We start from the raw sequence: 18,870 nt of genomic DNA, 5'->3' as shown, positions 1-18,870 counted from the left end.
TTGAGTCCATCTTTGCATGAAATGTTCCCTTGGTATCTCCTACTTTTCTTGAAGAGGTCTCTAGCCTTTCCCATTTTATTGTTTTCCTCTATTTCTTTGCATTATTCACATAAGAAAACTTTATCTATCCTTGCTATTCTTTGGAACTCTGCATTCAGTTGGGTATTTGTTTCCCTTTCTCTTTTGCCTTTTCCTTCTCTTCTTTTCTCAACTATTTGTAAGGCCTCCTCAGACAACCATTTTGCCTTCTTGCATTTCTTTTTCTTGGGGATAGTTTTGGTCATCGCCTCTTGTACATTGTTACAAACCTCCGTCCATAGTTCTTCAGGCACTCTATCTGTTAGACCTAATCCCTTAAATCTATTTGTCACTTCCACTATATAATCATAAGGGATTTGATTTAGGTCATACCTGAATGACCTAGTGATTTTCCCTATTTTCTTCAATTTAAGTCTGAATTTTGCAATAAGGAGTTCATGATCTGAGCCACAATCAGCTCCCAGTCTTGTTTTTGCTGACTGTATAGAGCTTCTCCATCTTCGGCTGCAAAAAATATAATCAATCTGATTTCAACATTGACCATCTGGTGATGTCCAAGAGTCATCTCTTGTGTTTTTGGAAGAGGGTGTTTGCTATGACCAGTGTATTCTCTTGACAAAACTCTGTTAGCCTTTGCCCTGCTTCATTTTGTCCTTATATTGCCTAGGTAATTTTGATGTTTCAAATGAGAGAGAATCACTATGAGATTTTCAAATAAAAAAATTTAAATATAAGACAAATTTAAGACTAAATAATTTTTAGCTAGCATGTTCCTGTCTCCAAAGTTTAGACTTTTTTTGACAGTCAAATGAATTTACAACATATTTGAAGTCAAGAAGGTACAGATATACTTTCCAGGCAGTTACGGATGAGGGAATGAAAATGATCTATACTCCTAAGGATAAGTGGTAGATTTCCAGAGTCAGAGACTCTGTACCATGACCCTTTCAGTCCTTTGGGGCTGCATGATCATCTGGCCTCATAAAGTTTTTGAATAAGTTAGCAAACTAACATAAAGATTAAGCTGACATGTTTGTCACTGTCAAAGCATGATAATTATTATCAAAATTATCACTCATTTATTTATAGAAGTTTTTATGTAGTAGTGCTGATAACCATTTTTGTATTACATATTTTTAAACTTTTTTATACAGTTTTTTCCTAAGGAAGTTTAAAAAATGATGTTAATCTTTTTCTTTATACCTTCTGACGTTTTGATCATGCTTAGAAAAGCCTTTCAATGCCCCGTTATTTTTTTTTAAATATTCCCACATTTTCTCCTAGCATTTTATGACTTAACTATATTTACATTTAAATAATTACACATCTGGCATTTATTCTTTTGTCTCCCTTTCTTTAAACTTTGTTTTTATTGAAGTAAGATTCAAATAATATAGAATTCAAACATTTTAAAATGAACAACATCGTGGCATTTAATGCATTCCAAAATATTTTCATCATCCCAGAAACAACCCCATGTGCATTAAGCAGTTACTTTCCATCCCCTAGCCCCTGGCAGCCACCAATTTGCTTTTTGTCCCTATGGATATACCTATTCTGATATTTCTTGAAAATAGAAGAGTTAAAATAGGTGATCTTTTCTGTCTACCTTCTTCCACTTAGTGCAATTTTCTTTTTTTTAGTTTCATCCTCATTGAGTCATGTATAGTACTTCATTCTTTTCTATGGCTGAATTTTATTCCATTGTCTTGTATATGCCCCAATTTGTTTATCCCGTCATTCATTGATGGACATTTGGGTTGTTTCCACCTTTGGCTATTGAGAATTACTACTATAAGCTTGTGTATACAAATATTTGAGTACTAATTTTCATTTCTTTTGGATATATACCTAGGAATGGAGTTGTGATAGCTATTCTTATATAAAGAATGAGATAAATTCAGCATTTTTTTTTTGCCTACTAGTCTTCTGCTTTAGTTCCATTTCTTGTTATCTTTCCTCTACTAATTTAGGATGCTTCCTTTGTTATACATTAACTCCCTATTGTACTTGTGTTTATTTCTTAGCTGTCCATTTTGTTCTGTTTTTCTGTCCATGTGTGTGCCAGACCACAGGTTGCCCCACCCCTGTATTTGTATAATTACTGTTTTAACATTTGGACAGGAAAATCTGCTCCTCACCCCTACTCCCATCCTTTAGTCATAATTTCCCTTGCTTGTTCCATATTTTTATTCTTTCAGATAAGCCTTTCATTCTTTTCTATCAATAACATTATAAATACTCAATATCTTCTTGACATTCATGTGGAAAATTACTATTTTAAATTGTACTTAAGAAAATGGTCAAGAATCCCATGTCTAAATGAAAATGGATATTCATTGTACACTTCAGTGCAGTTATTATTCAGTTACATTGTAGTGAATGAAGTTTCAGATTTTAGCTAAAGTGTTTTGTTTTATTTTTTTTTTAGCTTTAAAATCTGAAGGGGATGATTACTATATTAATGGTGCCTGGACTATTGACTGGCCGAGGAAATTTGATGTTGCTGGGACAGCTTTTCACTATAAGAGACCAACTGATGAACCAGAATCCTTAGAAGCTTTAGGTCCCACCTCGGAAAATCTCATTGTCATGGTAAATATGCCTTTGCCATTTCATTTCTCCTCTTTGTAATCTGGCCTTTGAGGTAGGACGGGGCAGGATTTATTATCTGAAATTAAAGTGATGAAATTAAAGTAAATAATGGTAAAATGCCCAAGGGTGAAAAAATCTGTGTAAAGTTGAGCCTGTGCTGTTCTTTCCATGTGACTGATCTTTTCAATGCCTGCTTGAATAATATTTGTATAACCAAACAAGGCAAATGAGAGAAATGGCTCCAAATTACCCATGAAAATGGAAGGAGAATATTCAATATAAGTACATGTATTCTAAAAGTTGTCTTAAATTTCCCTTAAGACTTAAATTATGACATTTTCTTCTTCAAAAGAAATAATAAATATCTGAATAAAGGCTCATTGTATTTTAATTATCTTCACCAGTTGTTTTCAATGGCAGGTTCTGCTTCAGGAACAGAATTTGGGAATTAGGTATAAATTCAATGTTCCCATCACCCGGACGGGCAGTGGAGACAATGAAGTTGGCTTTACATGGAATCATCAGCCTTGGTCAGAATGCTCGGCTACTTGCGCTGGAGGTAAGACACCCACTAGGCAGCCCACCCAGAGGGCAGGATGGAAAGCAAAACATTCTGAGCTATGCTTTGTGTTTGCTAAAGAAGCTAATTGGAAACATTTCTTGCAGGTTTGCTTCAAGCTGTAATTTAGCAAAAGAAACTTTGCTTTAATTACATTATATTCCGTTTGTTTTTAACCTCATGTAATTTGTACAGATTTGTTGGTAAAATACATCTTGGCACAATGAGTGTCTCTGCTGGTGCTTCTCCCAAGACTATCTTGAAGGTGGGCTGTTTGCTTTTCGTGAACACATTCTTGGTAAAGAACATCAAGAGTTTTAAATAAGAAAATGAGTGAGAATCAGACGGCACAGATGCAACATCTTGTAATGGGGGATGAGAATGTATGTCTGTGTGCTTGTATGTTTGTGTTTGTGTGCTTGTGTGTTTCCCACAATCCTATTCAAACTCCCTTCTGCAGCCATCCAAGTTAAGGGGCTATATTCTGGGATACTACAATAATTACTGGTCTGGGTCTCTGGCTTAATGGTGTTTGCAGACCCCATGGTAGTCCCTCAGAGAGGTAGCTGCTAGGCGGTGGTTGGTGATGTGTTGGTTGTCCCATGTGCGTTTTTCATGGGTGCCTTTTCCCCACAATTTACTCTATTCCTAATCCTCCTCCCTCTAGTGGCCACCAATGCAATTCTTTACCTCTGGCTGGGAGAGCAGGACAGTTGGCTTCCTTCAAAGCCAACACCCTTGCTGCTGCATGGACTGGTGAGTAGAAGTGCTGTGCAAGCAGCATCTTCCTTCTCTCTGGAGACTAAATGCATCGCCTCCACCGTACACCTTGATCCTAATAGGCAAGAAAGCAAACGTATCCCTCAGGTCTGTGCTGGACTAGAGCACCTCACCATTCCAAAAGCAAAGGTGAAATTTTGAATAGTGATATATAGAATGGGAGAGATGGAACTAAAGTGAATCATCCCATTTTACCCCATATTCCAATTACCTATTTTTCCTTTCTAAACTACTGAGAAACACAGGCTTTACATGGACTTTATCCTACTAGTCCTGTACTCACTGAATCTCTAAATACTTCTGATTCTCAAAGCTTGAATCAGAGAAATTATTTTTCACAGATTCAGTAATTTTAAACTCATATAGAATTAAATCACGGATAAACTCCAACTTCTGTAGTAAGCACTATAGAAAAAAGAAAAACCAATGAATAATAATAATGTTTTCCTTCTGTGTGAAGTATCATGAAACATGGTTATGTGTAATCTGTGGCATATTTATAAAGATTTCTAATTCCCATCCGTTTTATGTGTGAAATGGCTGGTGATTTAGAAAATTTAAAAAACTATAGGGCATTACTACTTCTTTTAATAAAATAAAGAATATTTGAAATGAATCATTCAAGTGAATGCCATTATATTATAGTGGCATTTATACATATATCTTTCTTTGTTTCAATTAAATTCCTTTTTATTTAATCCATAAATTAACTTTCCCCTTTTCACATACCAAAAAGAAATCTTCATGATAACAGTAAATACATAATTCAGGCCCTGAGGTAAGGTGGGATAAACTTATTAAAGAAGAGTCAAAAGAATTTAAGTTTAGGAAATCTAATGAAGTTTAAATGTCGAGGTTGATTATCTCAGAGAAGAGAAGGCTGAGGGAAAGTATATTAGTTTCTTCAAGTATGTGACAGAATGTTGAATGGGAAATTCTTAGTACCTATTCATCTTTGTACTGACAATTGCTATATTTGGGGATGGTTTAGATACAGTCTTGTCTGAGGCCAAGGAGGGATTAAGTAAATTCTCAATGTTCCTTCTAACTCTGATTCTTTTGTTCAGAAAGGAGATAGTCCAACAAAAAAAGGGGACTTAATTTAGGAGAGAAACTATGATTTTATTAAAGTAAAGAAATATGAAAAATCTGAATGTGTGTTATTCTTTTCCATGACCCTAGTATTGAGAAATCATAATAGAAGATAGACTTCTTGTGCTAGGAGATAAAACAAAAGAAAAACGAGGAGGAAGCAAAACCATTGGAAAGAGAATTTTCTCCTTGTTATTTGTACTTTTCTCTTGTCTTGTGGAGCTACCATCCTAGATATTTGAGGTGGTTCTGGAAACTAAAATTCTGCTCACTTATGAGTGACAAGCCTTTAAAAGGCCATTGCCTTCTTTGGAAGAGAGATGTACAGTGTCTGAAAATTGGCAGGCATAGTGTGATGAGCTGTTATTTCTTGGTAAGTAGTTTGCAAAGTGTGGTCACCAGACCAGCAGTATCAGTGTTACCTGAGAATTTATAAGAAATGCTAATTTGGGACCCATCTCAGATCTACCAAATAGCATCTCTCTGGATGGGGCCTCAAACTCTGTTTTAACAAGTTCTCCGAGTGATTCTGATACTCACTCAAATTTCAGTACCACTGGTCCTAGTTCACAGAGAATCTGAAACCTAGCGCTCTAGACACATAGAATTCACATCCTCATCACTGAAGTCTATGCATCTCACTAGATTCATTTTGCATCTAAAACAATTCCTGGAACATACTAGGAACTCAGGAAATGTTTATAGTAAGTGAATGAGCAAAAGGAGTGAATTACTTTTGGAAATTTTATATTTATGTTAGTCTTTCCAGTGGGGAAAATTAGAGTTTAGAATTGCTATTTTTCTTGTAAGGTGGAGCAAAGCAATTGCTAGAGAAAGACAGTATAATTTTGATTATAGTCTTTTGTTTGAATAGGTTGAAAATATTTCCTAGAATATAGAGTACAGATATCAATTATTAGAGTTATTCTTCCTACACATAACCCCACTTTTAACCCTAGGTTCTTTAAATATTGGAGGCTTAGGATTGAGGGGAGGAAAATCCATTATGGCTCCAGGAATCTTGATCAAAGAAAGAACCAGAGTCATATGCTCAGTGATGGTAAATGGAACTTCATCTGTAGTTAAGGAGTCTTTCAGGGAAAGTCATTTCTTCTCAGTTTCACTCAGAAGCTAAAGATGAATACTAAACATGAATTTTTAATTGGGATACTCTATGCTCATCTTTACAAGATGGTGCTAGGTATCTTGAGACTGCCAAAACTTTTTAAAATGTAAAACAAAGGAACAGGAACGATCTCAAAGACCTTTTTATTACAATCTCGTGACTCGTCAGTGTTCTCACCTATGCTGTCCTGCATATGTCTAATTAATAGCAAGACCTTTGGACTTTGAGTTTGGGAGCAATGTTGGTATTTTTTCTTATGAAATCTTTCAAGATAAGAAGTTTTGAGACTGTTTTTCTGTTGCTTAGCAGACACAATGACAAATCTAAGACTGCAGGAAACATTACTGGTGATTCAGTCCAAGAAATGGTCTTTTCTCTGAGTCAGTGGTGACACACTTCCTTAGGCTGAATAAAAACATTGAGATGCTGTGGGGTGTTGTCTTCAGGATAAATGTGATTTTTAAGATACAGTTGTGACTCTTCCTCTCTGAGAGAATTAAAACTTGACTATTTTCTGAACCATTGTTATTCCCACTATTGTGGGAATTCCTTATCCAAAGTATTGTATACTCTGTAATTAATCTGACTTCTAAACTTATATACTACTATTGTATTCATGATTAATGTGTTAATTGATAAAGCTTGGCCACGTAGTGAGAATTGTACTATTTTAAAATACAAAACTTTAGGAGTTTTTTAAGTAGCAATTTATGATGGTATGCCTTTTCTATGATTTTTAAACATTTAAATAATAAATAACATTTCTTATTTAAATATTTGCTCAGACGGTAAAGAATCCGCCTGTAATGCAAGAGACCTGGGTTCCATCCCTGGATTGGGAAGATCCCCTGGAAGAGGGCATGGCAACCCACTCCAGTATTCTTGCCTGAAGAATCCCCATAGACAGAGGAGCCTGGTGGGCTGCAGTCCATGGGGTCACAAAGAGTCAGATACGACTGAGCCACTAAGCACACACAATAAATAATATATATTATCTTTTGGTTTTAGTTGTATATACTCTCTTTTTACTGATGTTTGGGTAGATGTATGGTTTTCAAGTTGTAGCATGCATCAGAATCACCTGGAAGGCTTGTTCAAACAAGATTGCTGGATTCTGCCTCCAGTTTCTGATTTGGTAGGCCTGAGGCAGACTCCAAGAATTTGCATTTCTAACAAATTTTCAACTGATGCTGGTAATACTAGCATCCACTGGTATCAGTGAACCATACTTTAAGAAATCATACTTCAAGAAACATTGGGCTAGATGCTTAGATTTTATAAAGTAAATTATTAAAACAAACTGATAAATCTTTTAGATAATCATATTATAGTTGTAATCACATTACAACTAATCTTTTTAATGATAAATGGTTCTAGCTCATCTATGTAATAACAAATAAAATTTTACAGTTTTATGAAACATTTTTTGGTGCCCTGTTTCATTTGCTCATTCTAAATAGCACCAGGAGATAGGCATTGCTATTGTTATTCTTCTTTTACAGGTAAAACTCAAGTAACTTGCTGAAATCAAGACTTCAAACTAGTGATTTTCTAAATGTAGAAATTTTCTAAATTTCTCTTATAATAAAAATGGTCCTTTACCTTGAACAGAGCTTTTTCGTCAGTTGACATTGTCAGTAGAGCAACAGGCCTACCTTTGCATGAAATGTTCCCTTGGTGTCTCTTAATTTCCAATTCTATTATTTTCCTCTATTTTTCTGCATTATTCACTGAATAAGGCTTTCTTACCTCTCCTTGTTATTCTTTGGAACTCTGCATTCAATTGGGTATATGTTTCACTTTCTCCTTTGACTTTTATTTCTCCTCTTTTCTCAGCTATTTATAAGGCCTCCTCAGACAACCATCTTGCCTTCTTGCATTTCTTTTTCTTGGGGATAGTTTTGGTCACCGCCTGTTGTACAATGTTATGAACCTCCGTCCATAGCTCTTCAGGCACTCTGTCTATTAGATCTAATCCCTTGCATCTATTTGCCATTTCCAGTGTATAATCATAAGGGATCGATTTGGGTCATATCTGAATGACCTAGTGGTTTTCCCTATTTTCTTCAATTTAAGTCTAAATTTTGCAATAAGGAGTCAATGATCTGAGCCACAATCAGCTCCCAGTCTTGTTTTTGCTGACCATATAGAGCTTCTCCATCTTCATCTGCAAAGAATATAATCAATCTGATTTCAACATTGACCATCTGATGATGTCCATGTGTAGAGTCATCTTTCATGTTGTTGGAAGAGGGTGTTTGCTATGACCAGTGTATTCTCTTGATAAAACTCTGTTAGCCTTTACCCTGCTTCATTTTGCCCTCCAAACGGGCCAAACAGGCCAAATTTGCCTGTTACTCCTGGTATCTCTTGACTTCCTACTTTTGAGTTCCAATCCCCTATGATGAAAAGGACATCTTTTTTTGGTGTTAGTTCTAGAAGGTCTTGTAGGTCTTCATAGAACCATTCAACTTCAGCTTCTTTGGCATTAGTGGTTGGGGCATAGACTTGGATGACTGTGATGTTAAATGGTTTACTTTGGAAATGACCAGAGATAATTCTGTCATTTTTGAGACTGCACCCAAGTACTGCATTTCAGACTCTTGTTGACTGTGAGGACTATTCCATTTTCTTCTAAGGGATTCTTGTGTACAGTAGTGAATACAGTGGTCATCTGAATTAAACTTGCCCATTCCTGTCCATTTTAGTTCACTGATTCCTAAAATGTTGATGTTCATTCTTGCCATCTGTTTGACCACATTCAATTTACCTTGATTCATGGACCTAACATTCCAAGTTCCAATGCAATTTTGTTCTTTACAGCATTGGACTTCATTTTTATCACCAGACTTGATATTGTTTCCACTTTGGCCCAACCTCTTCATTCTTTCTGAAGCTATTTCTCCACTCTTCTCCAGTAGCATATTGAATACCTACCAACCTGGAGAGCTCATCTTCCAGTGTCATATCTTTTCACCTTTTCATACTATTCATGTGGTTCCTGAGACAAGAATACTGAAGTGATTTGCCATTCCCTCCTCCAGTGGACTGCGTCTTGTCAGAACCCTCCACCATGACCTGTCTTTGGTGGCCCTGCACAGCATGGCTCATAGTTTCATTGAGTTAGACAAGGCTGTGATCCATGTGAGCATTTTGGTTAGTTTTCTGTATTGTGGTTTTCGTTCTGGAGGCTGACTCATTGGAAAAGACCCTGATGCTGGGAAGGATTGAGGGCAGGAGGAGAAGGAGGTAACAGAGGATGAGATGGTTGGATGGCATCACTGACTCAATGGACATGAGTTTGAGCAAACTCCAGGAGACAGTGAAGGACAGAAAAGTCTGGCTGCTACAGTCCATGGGGGTCACAAAGAGTCAGACATGACTTAGTGACTAAACAACAGTAGAGCAACGTGATATATTCCCCACTAATAATTTCTCCTTTACTAGCTTGAAATTTCATTTTTTCAAATGTTTTTCCTAAAGCAGTGATTCTCAGCTTTGACTGTTCATTGGAATCACTTAGGGAGCTTTAAACAACTTTGACACTCGGTCCTGCCCCCAGATATTCCTATCTAATTGTTTAGGAATATTGCCTGGGCATCAGATTTTTAAAAGCTCTATTGGTAAGTCTAATGTGTAGCCATGGTTAAGTACTGCCTTTGAGGCTGATTGAAGGTTTAGTTAGTCTTCAAACTGCATTCAGATGCAAACACCTCTCGAAGCATTACTCATATCTCTGTTACTAATTGGCTAGTAGTTGAATGCAAAGGTTAATGAGCTTTTGGTATAAGTATCTGGGGTGGAAAAGTAGCTAGAGGCATCAGAGAAGGGAATGAAAAGAGTGGTAGAATACTAATTAATTTCGCAATTTTGTTTAGTGTGGTCATTGTCCTTGGACTTTTCTTTAGAAAGCTTATTGTAGTTTATTTACATGCTTACTTCTTTACCTAATAAATCATTTATAAGCCTCTAAATAATGCTTTTAAAACTGACTGAAATTGTGTTAAATATCTTATTTTGGCCTTTTGGCTAACTAAGATCAAGTGAAATTATACTAAATAGATTTTCCAAAACCCTTTTTTCTCATTTCAAGTTTCTGTGGTACTTAGGGAGCTAAAATGAATAAGTGATATATATACTCAACCAACTTTAATTTAGACACACAAGTCAGAATATGAGGCCCTTGTTTTAACATTTATGAAAAACTGATAACAAACTTTTTTTTTCTCTTTGTGACTAAAAGTTCTAATCAGAGAAGGCCTTTTATTGTTTTAGGAAATTGTTGTTTTTGTTAGGGAATGAATTTTTGCAAAATGCAGCAGTATTCACAATAATTTCCTCCCCTATCTTTCTAGATGTACTCTCATTTCCCACTATTCAAACCAGTCCCTTTACACCTCACCCCCCGAGTTCTCCTCTTATTTAATACAACCCTTAGACTTTAAAGCTTCCCTGCTTGCAGTGCGGGAGACCCGGTTTGATCCCTGGGTCAGGTAGTCCCCCTGGAGGAGGAAATGACAACCTGCTCCAGTATTCTTGCCTGGGAAATCCCATGGACAGAGGAGCATAGTGGTCTACAGTCCGTGGGTCACAAAGAGTCAGACAGGACTGAGAAACTAACAAAGACTTTAAAGCAAAGCATTCCAAAACCAATTAACAGAGTTGATGCTGTACTGTTGTACCTGTTCTGTTACAAAAGAAATCTTAAGGATGCTTTAGTTGTGCCAAGAAAGGTCAGCAATACATATGTATTTTAATGTATTAGTTTTACATTTCAGAGAAGGCAATGGCACCCCACTCCAGTACTCTTGCCTGGAAAATCCCATGGATGGAGGAGCCTCGTGGGCTGCAGTCCATGCGGTCGCTAGGAGTCGGAATGACTGAGCGACTTCACTTTCACTTTTCACTTTCATGCATTGGAGAAGGAAACAGCAACCCACTCCAGTGTTCTTGCCTGGAGAATCCCAGGGACGGGGGAGCCTGGTGGGCTGCCGTCTGTGGGGTCGCACAGAGTCGGACACAACTGAAGCGACTTAGCAGCAGCAGCAGTTTTACATTTATACTCTAAATACACAGTCTTTGTCCTGCAATCAGGTCTATTGACACTTCTGATTACTTTCTCCAAATTGTTTTGTCTAGGCTTTTCAATTTCTTTCTCTTTGTATTGAAGTACAAAAATTATATACCAGTTTGGTCAGGTTTCTGCTGACAAAGGCATCTCTCTGCTAGCCATTCATTACTTAGCAGCTCAGGGGAAAAAAAGAAAAAGATAAGCTAAAGCTATGCTTAGATGGAGGACTGGAAGAGGGAGACAGATTTATGTTTAGAGGCAATTTTGATTTTGTTTGATGATCAAAGAGCACAGATTTTTCTTATACAATGGAGTGTTTAAGGAGTGTTTCTGATCAGTTGTCTTTGACTATTTAAAATGTTACCAGTTTTCCTTTTACATTTACATAGTCTGTTTAATTTTATTATATATTTGATGCCTAAATTTTATATAGATGCTTATTTTACTTGTTATTCTTTTTCCTCCCTGGATATCATCTTAAGCTTAATGTGTGTGTGTGTGTGTGTGTGTGAATAGCATATAAATTTTAAAAAGAAATTCTATGTTTTTCCTCTTTCTAAGACAGATTTTTTTATTTTACTCTGTGGTTTTACCTGGCTCACCTAGATTCTTGTATGTATTGGAACTGGTTTCTACTTTTTAAGATTTTTAAGATGCTTTACATAGTTTCCAGTTACTAGTTTGTATTTTCCTGATTTAGGGTCATATTTTTCACACCGCACTGTGGTTCCCCAGGACTCTACAGCACACTCACAGAGGCACTACTGAATATTGTACATTTTCAATGCAAACACAATGACATGGGTCATACACTACACAAATTATTACTTTTGAGTTGTTTGGACCTAACTATTTAATAAGTGAAGCTCTTATTTTTTTCTTCCTGGGAGAGCTGTGAAAAAATTACTGGGACACTAATGGTGCTGTGAACCAAGAAAATTTGAGAACTCTTGATTTAAACTAAAATGAGTATCAGTAAAGTTGAACAAAAATTAGTCACCTCACTTCCTTTCAGTAGATGGTGAATTTTATTTCATAAGAGGAAAAAATGTATAAAAACCCCTTAATCAGGGTCTTAGTGATGTTCAGTTTAAAAATGGAGACTCGTATTCACTTTCATTAAGAAACTAGAGATTTTGAATAGTATGTAATTTTCTCCTTCATATCTATATTATTTCTTCTGACGTGCCCTGCTTGAACATGTTTCCTTCCTCTGTTTCTGCTAGTTCAGTTTCAAGTGATTAAAACAAAAGAAAAGAAAGGAAGAAAGGGAAAAGGAAAAAAAAAAACAAAACTATATATTTAAAAGAGCCCCAGTAGCAAATTCTTCTTTGCAATTTACTACCTAACAAGTTTATGTAATAATATACACTATTCTATTTACTAATAATAGACTTTTCAGATTGCTTTAGTGAATCTTTCATGCAGATTACCTGGTCCCTTTAGAAAGTTAGATATTTCTACGTTGTTTCTATAGAAGCACTTAATGTTATGTATTTTATTGTTTTCAAGAATAATGCAACACAACCATAATTGTGCACTTAAAAATAAAATAAATCCATTCTAAAATAACAATTTTGAAAAGTAATTATTAGAAAAATATAATGCAGTCCTTATGCCAGTATAATATCTGGCTGAAAGAGACCAGCTCTCAAAGGACTAGATAAAACAGAGGCAAATGCTTTATATATTCACAGATGTCCTTTTAATTTCTTTGCTGATTCTGTTAGTGATGTTAAATATGCCTAAGATATTTAACATCACTAATAATGGTCATTTGACATTATTAGTGAACTAACAATATGCTTCATACAATCAAGGGTTTTGAAACTTGACTTTTATAGACCTAGTAAATAATTGGAGAAGGAAATGGCAACCCACACCAGTGTTCTTACCTGGAGAATCCCAGGGACAGCGGAGCCCGGTGGGCTGGTGTCTATGGGGTCGCACAGAGTCGGACACGACTGAAGCAACTTAGCAGCAGTAGCAGCAGCAGCAAAGATAATAATGACTAACACTTGTATTGCAGCTTATAAATGACGCATACACTGTAACTTGGAAACAAACTCAAAGTGGATGGGGTCCTAAAATGAAACAGAGGAAAACAAAATTCAATTATTTTTCGAGTTTCAAGATAGACTTGACTGGAATGAAGTGTGAAAGACATTAATAAGTCAATAATTGTTTTCTTCCCTTTGCTTTAGAAATTACCATTCATAAGTTACTTTCAGAGTTAAGTAAAAGATAAGAGATGGAAATTTTAGTTTGAATAATTAAAAGCATATTAGTCATTGTCATTTCTTTCCCTTTGAAGAAATATAGTTATATAATTAGTTTTTAAGAAAAATCCCCTATAAAAGATATTTTCTGTTTAAGGTTGTATTGTGTTCTGTTTGAAACTACGAGGGTCCTGTTACATTTGGTTCCTTTATATACCAAACTTAGACATAAAGCACATCACTGTGATACTTTTAATGACACAAGGCCTTTGTAAAAAGTGACTTGAGTTTACAAGGAATTAAAGATTTGCATGAGCTTTGTTCGTTATTCCCTAATTTTCGCTTTGCTCTTTGAAAACTAAATTATTTGTTAGACTAGACAATAGTCTGTCATTGTACTGACTGTAGCATTACGCTAGTCACTCTTTCTCATCATCCCCTTCTTTCAATTAACTTTCAGTGTTGAGAAGGAAGTGTACACTTTAACATATGGGGTTAGTTGTACCAGGCTCATAGCTGGGCACTTGTGAATATCACAGCTCCTAAAAGCCTATGCTATGTAGAGGAGAGTGAAAAAGCTGGCTTAAAACTCAGAGTTCAAAAAATGAAGATCATGGCACTCAGCCTCATCACTTCATGGCAAATAGATGGGGAAACAATGGAAATAGTGACAGACTTTATTTTCTTGGGCTCCAAAATCACTGTAGATGATGACTGCAGCCATGAAATTCAAAGATGCTTGCTCCTTGGAAGAAAAGCTATGACAAGCCTAGACAGCATATTAAAAAGCAGAGACATCACTTTGCCGACCAAGGTCTGTCTAGTCAAAGCTATGGTTTTTTCGTTAGTCATGTATGGATGTGAGAGTTGGACCGTAAAGAAGGCTGAGCACTGAAGAATCAATGCTTTTGAATTGTGGTGTTGGAGAAGACTCTTAAGAGTCCCTTGGACTGCAAGATCAAACCAGTCAACCCTAAAGGAAATCAATCCTGAATATTCACTGGAGGGACTGATGCTGAGGCTGAAGTTCCAATACTTAGGTCAGCTGATGCGAAGAGCTGACTCATTGGAAAAGACCCTGATGCTGGGAAAGACTGAAGCAGAAGGAGAAGGGGACGACAGAGAACAAGATTTTTAGATGGCATCACCAACTCGATGGACATGAGTTTCAGCAAGCTCCAGGAGTTGGTGATGGATAGGGAAGCCTGGTGTGCTGCATGCAGTCCATGGGGTCTCAAAGAGCTGTACATCACTGAGCAAATGAGCAACAAATGTTGCCATCGACTGCACTTAGCTCAGTTCTCATGTAACATGCCCTTCACAGGAGTATTCTGCTAGGTAAACTCATACTCTTGGCTGATTGACAGTTCTGAAAGCTAATATGTTTTTTCTTTTATTTCTCTATTTCTATTTATCATTTTCCTTATATGGCTTCCTCTATGGAATATACATTGTAAAAAATTCTTTGAATTCTACTCTGTATTTTCAATATAATTTAAGCTTTCTAACTTCTTGTAAAAAATCTTGCATATGCAAGTTTAGTTTTAGAATCTGACATTTTTTACTGTTTACCCTTGCATACTGTGGCTTGCGTTTTCTCTAATGTTAAGATTTATAACTGAGGGAAAGAAGTCTCTGCTAACCTAAAATATTCCTCCTAATGCTGTTTTCCTTCCTCTTTCATTTTGTTTCTATTGCTTTAGAGATTGTGTTCTTCCTTAACATAAATAGGGCCTGCATATATATTTACTCACTGAAAAACTTGGGTAGGGCTGAAAGCAATGTTTGAGTGCATTCCTGTTGTATTAATGATCTGTGTATCAAGGGTCATGTTTGACTTCACAGAAATTTTGTCCCAAATCTCATTTTTGACCGTCATAACATTATGCATGTTTACAAGGTATTATGAATAAAATACTTTTGGGAAAAAAATAAAGCTTCTTATAATGATAAGCATTATCACAATTTTATAGTATTTTATGATATTACTACTCCCATTTTTTTATGTAAACAAAATTAAGATTTTATTTTAAAAACATACAGCTTGTTTATGATTGTGTCCTTGTTATAATTTAAATCTGAAATATTTGCTCTTTGGTTCCAAGAAAAGGATTTTACATATAATTAAAGAAAAGCTTTTTTATTTGGTAAATAAGTAAAAGAAGCTCAAAATCATCTTATACTCTAGCATCATTCCTCTAAGATTTTTAATGAAATACCCAAAACAATAAACTCCTACTAAAGTTCATGGAAATACCTTTTTAGTATAATATGCGTTAATTCTTTATATTAAGAAACTTGCCTCTCATAAAGTCTTTTATTTCTAGTGTTCTGCCTCTTGACATGTCTGACTCCTTTGATACATACCTCACACTGCTAAGAACTGAGACATTTAAACAACTCAAAACCAAATGGAATCTATCAAATGCTGTTCTCCAGACTTATATTCTGTAGAATACAGGGGAAAAGCAGACACAGAAGGGGGAAAAATGGAAAATTGAATTGGGGGGGAAAAAAAGAAAAGCCAACTTTCATAGAATTTTGGATCTGAAAGAAACATTAGAAATCATTTAATTTTTTTAATCTCATTATACAAAGGAGAATAAAAACTTGCCGTAGATCATTTACCTACACTGCTAGAACTCAAAAGAAGGTGGTAACTAAACATGGCAGAAATTGGACTGAGAAAAAAATATCATAAAAAGATAAAGTGAAAGGAGATAACCACATAGACATTTGGCTATGAGAATTCTTAAGATCCACGAATATCAAAGAAAAAGGAATCAGACAGCAGCTTAACAAAATGAGAGGACTATAAAATTAACAATATTAGGTCTGAAAAGGCATGATCTTATTAGATAAGGTAGCTTCCATAATATAATGGTAATTGCCTTATCCTCTCCCTTCCTTATTAACGTAATCTCATTGAAGTCAAGTCTGTCTCACTCATTTTCCCCCTTATAGAATATCCATGACTTAGACTTAGTAGGAATTCAATGAGTTAAGTTAGATTCTTTCCATGGAAGAGATTACTGTTAATTTGTAATGAGTAGTAGGAATTCCCTCTAAGGATAATATGATTTCCAATAAACACAGTATTTGTATGCTCCACCTTATCTATCACTAAACACAGTTGCTCTAGAAAAATAAATGTTTTTAGAGCCTCATTTTCCTTTTCTTAATCCTGCTTTCTTAGGATGTTTAATTTTCCTCAAGACAGAAGGGAAGACACTGGAAAGAGAGAGAAAGGAAACCTTTGGAAGATAAAAAAACTAGCACGAGGCTTTTCAGAAGAAGGAAGCAGTTGGGTGGAGCTGATTGGTACCCTGATGCCAGCTGTTAGATCCAAGGCAGATGGGCTTTGCTCTGCCCTACAAATGCTTATGTCTGGCCAATAATCACAGCACAGCAACCAGATTCCAGCTGTGAAAGGCAGAGCAGAGAGACATTTTTTTTTTTCCTGGCACTTGTTGCTCTCTGGATGCTATCTGCACTAAAGATTTAGATTAAATTAATATTGTTGGCCATATGTTCTGTATACTGTGGTTATATAGTGTTGTCTTGGTTGCTAGCTACTTTGGATGCTGTGGTTAAGCAAATTGTTGCCTTAGCCACCAACCACATTTTTACTATAAGCTCTGACTTACTAACCTTCCCCCTCTTCTTCAGAAAAACTATTTCCTGGGTAAATACGATGTGCTTTGCCACTAGATTAAATTATCTAAGTGTTGATTAGCCCATCAATCCTAAAGTTGCACTTTTTCTCTTATACTCACATGTAGTTATAGACTACACACTTACCAAATGAATGGTCTAGAACTGAAATGCTGGTTCTTATGAGTAGATTTGAGAAGACCTAAAATATCTTTCTCTTGCCCTTAACGTCTCTTTCATCCTTCTTAGTTTAATACATGTCATTCTTTTAAATGAAATTCAAGTGGTAATTTGATGACAAAATGATGAATTGCCCTGTTCAGTTCAGTTCAGTATCTCAGTCATGTCTGACTCTTTGCAACCCCATGTACTGCAGCACACCAGGCTTCCCTGTCCATTACCAACTCCCAGAGCTTGCTCAAACTCATGTCCATCGAGTCGGCGATGCCATCCAACCATCTCATTCTCTGTCATCCCCTTCTCCCCTGCCTTCAATCTTTCCCAGCATCAGGGTCTTTCCAATGAGTCAGTTCTTTGCATCAGGTAGCCAAAGGATTGGAGCTTCAGCTTCATCATCAGTCCTTCCAATGAATATTAGGGATTGATTTCCTTTAGGATTGACTGGTTTGATCTTGCAGTCCAAGGGACTCTCAAGAGTCTTCTCCAACACCACAGTTCAAAAATATCAATTCTTTGGCGCTCAGCTTTCTTTATGGTCCAACTCTCACATCCATACGTGACTACTGAAAAAAACCATAGCTTTGACTAGACAGATCTTTGTCAGCAAAATAATATCTCTTGCTTTTTAATACGCTGTCTAGGTTGGTCATAGCTTTTCTTTCAAGGAGCAAGCGTCTTTTAATTTCATGGCTGCCTCACCATCTACAGTGATTTTGGAGCCCAAGAAAATAAAGTCTGTGACTATTGCCATTGTTTCCCTATCTATTTGCCTTGAAGTAATGGGAGCGGATGCCAGATCTTAGTTTATTGATCATGGCATTTGAAAACAATGCCCTGAGAAAAGCAATAAATTGCTAAATATTTTTACACATGTATGTATAAAGTGATTTAATTATCTGAAAGAAGAGAGATGGGACATAAGAACTCTGAGCAGCTTATAAGAGGAATAAAAGAGGGACTGAAAAGGATGCAAGAAATGAAAAGGAGGAAAGTTCTCTAAAGTGTTCACTCAGGGTTGGCCCTATGACTGCAACTGCTGAGCAAAAGACCCTGTATTCTTGAACCATCACCATTTCCTAGAATAAGCACAGAAGATGAAGGATTCCATCCAGGACTTCTTGCTCATTTTCCTATGGTATATGCTATTTCAAAATACTAAATGCCATTTCTTCATGTGTACCTTGAGCAGTGATTCAAGCTATGTACTCCTTCCTCCTATTGGACAACATAACTTTTGATAGGCACGTAGATCATCTGTAACCTTTAACTATTGGCAGAAATGAAATAAAAGATCTGTCAAATTTAAGCTTCCAAGCTAAAAATAAAGGTTATGTTTCTGTGTTAAGAAGCATGTTTGCTGTTCTGTAGCTCAAATGGTAAAGAATCTTCCTTCAACGCAGGACACCCAGGTTTGATTCCTGGGTCAGGAAGATCCTCTGGTGAAGGGAATGGCAATCCACTCCAGTATTCTTGCCTGGAGAATGAACAGAGGAGGCTGGAGGGCTGCAATCTATGGAATTGCAGAGTCGGACACGACTGAGCAACTAACACTACT

The 18,870-nt window shown here is 36.2% G+C and overlaps 1 protein-coding gene across 21 annotated transcripts in view; it reads left to right on the top strand.

The window, feature by feature from the left end:
- ADAMTS6 (ADAM metallopeptidase with thrombospondin type 1 motif 6) overlaps positions 1–18,870 on the top strand; it is a 279,491-nt gene that overhangs the window by 214,118 nt on the left and 46,503 nt on the right. For 14 of the 21 annotated variants that reach the window (XR_015148908.1, XR_015148905.1, XM_086361952.1 and 11 more), the window contains 2 exons: positions 2,471–2,634; positions 3,055–3,193. Coding sequence is in view for 13 of the 21 variants with exons in the window: in XM_086361952.1 (XP_086218078.1) it covers positions 2,471–2,634; positions 3,055–3,193 (303 nt within the window). In the remaining 8 variants the exon portion in view is untranslated. Of the gene's footprint in view, positions 1–2,470; positions 2,635–3,054; positions 3,510–3,860; positions 3,950–18,870 lie in introns of those variants that run through there. The other 7 variants (XR_015148909.1, XR_015148906.1, XR_015148907.1 and 4 more) reach the window with 4 other exon arrangements.

This window comes from Bos grunniens, chromosome 20, assembly GCF_055505025.1.
Source record: "Bos grunniens cultivar Pamir isolate PY7600 chromosome 20, Bosgru_T2T1.0, whole genome shotgun sequence".
NCBI classification, from domain to species: Eukaryota; Metazoa; Chordata; class Mammalia; order Artiodactyla; family Bovidae; genus Bos; species Bos grunniens.
This window is presented reverse-complemented; position numbering and strand designations above follow the sequence as displayed.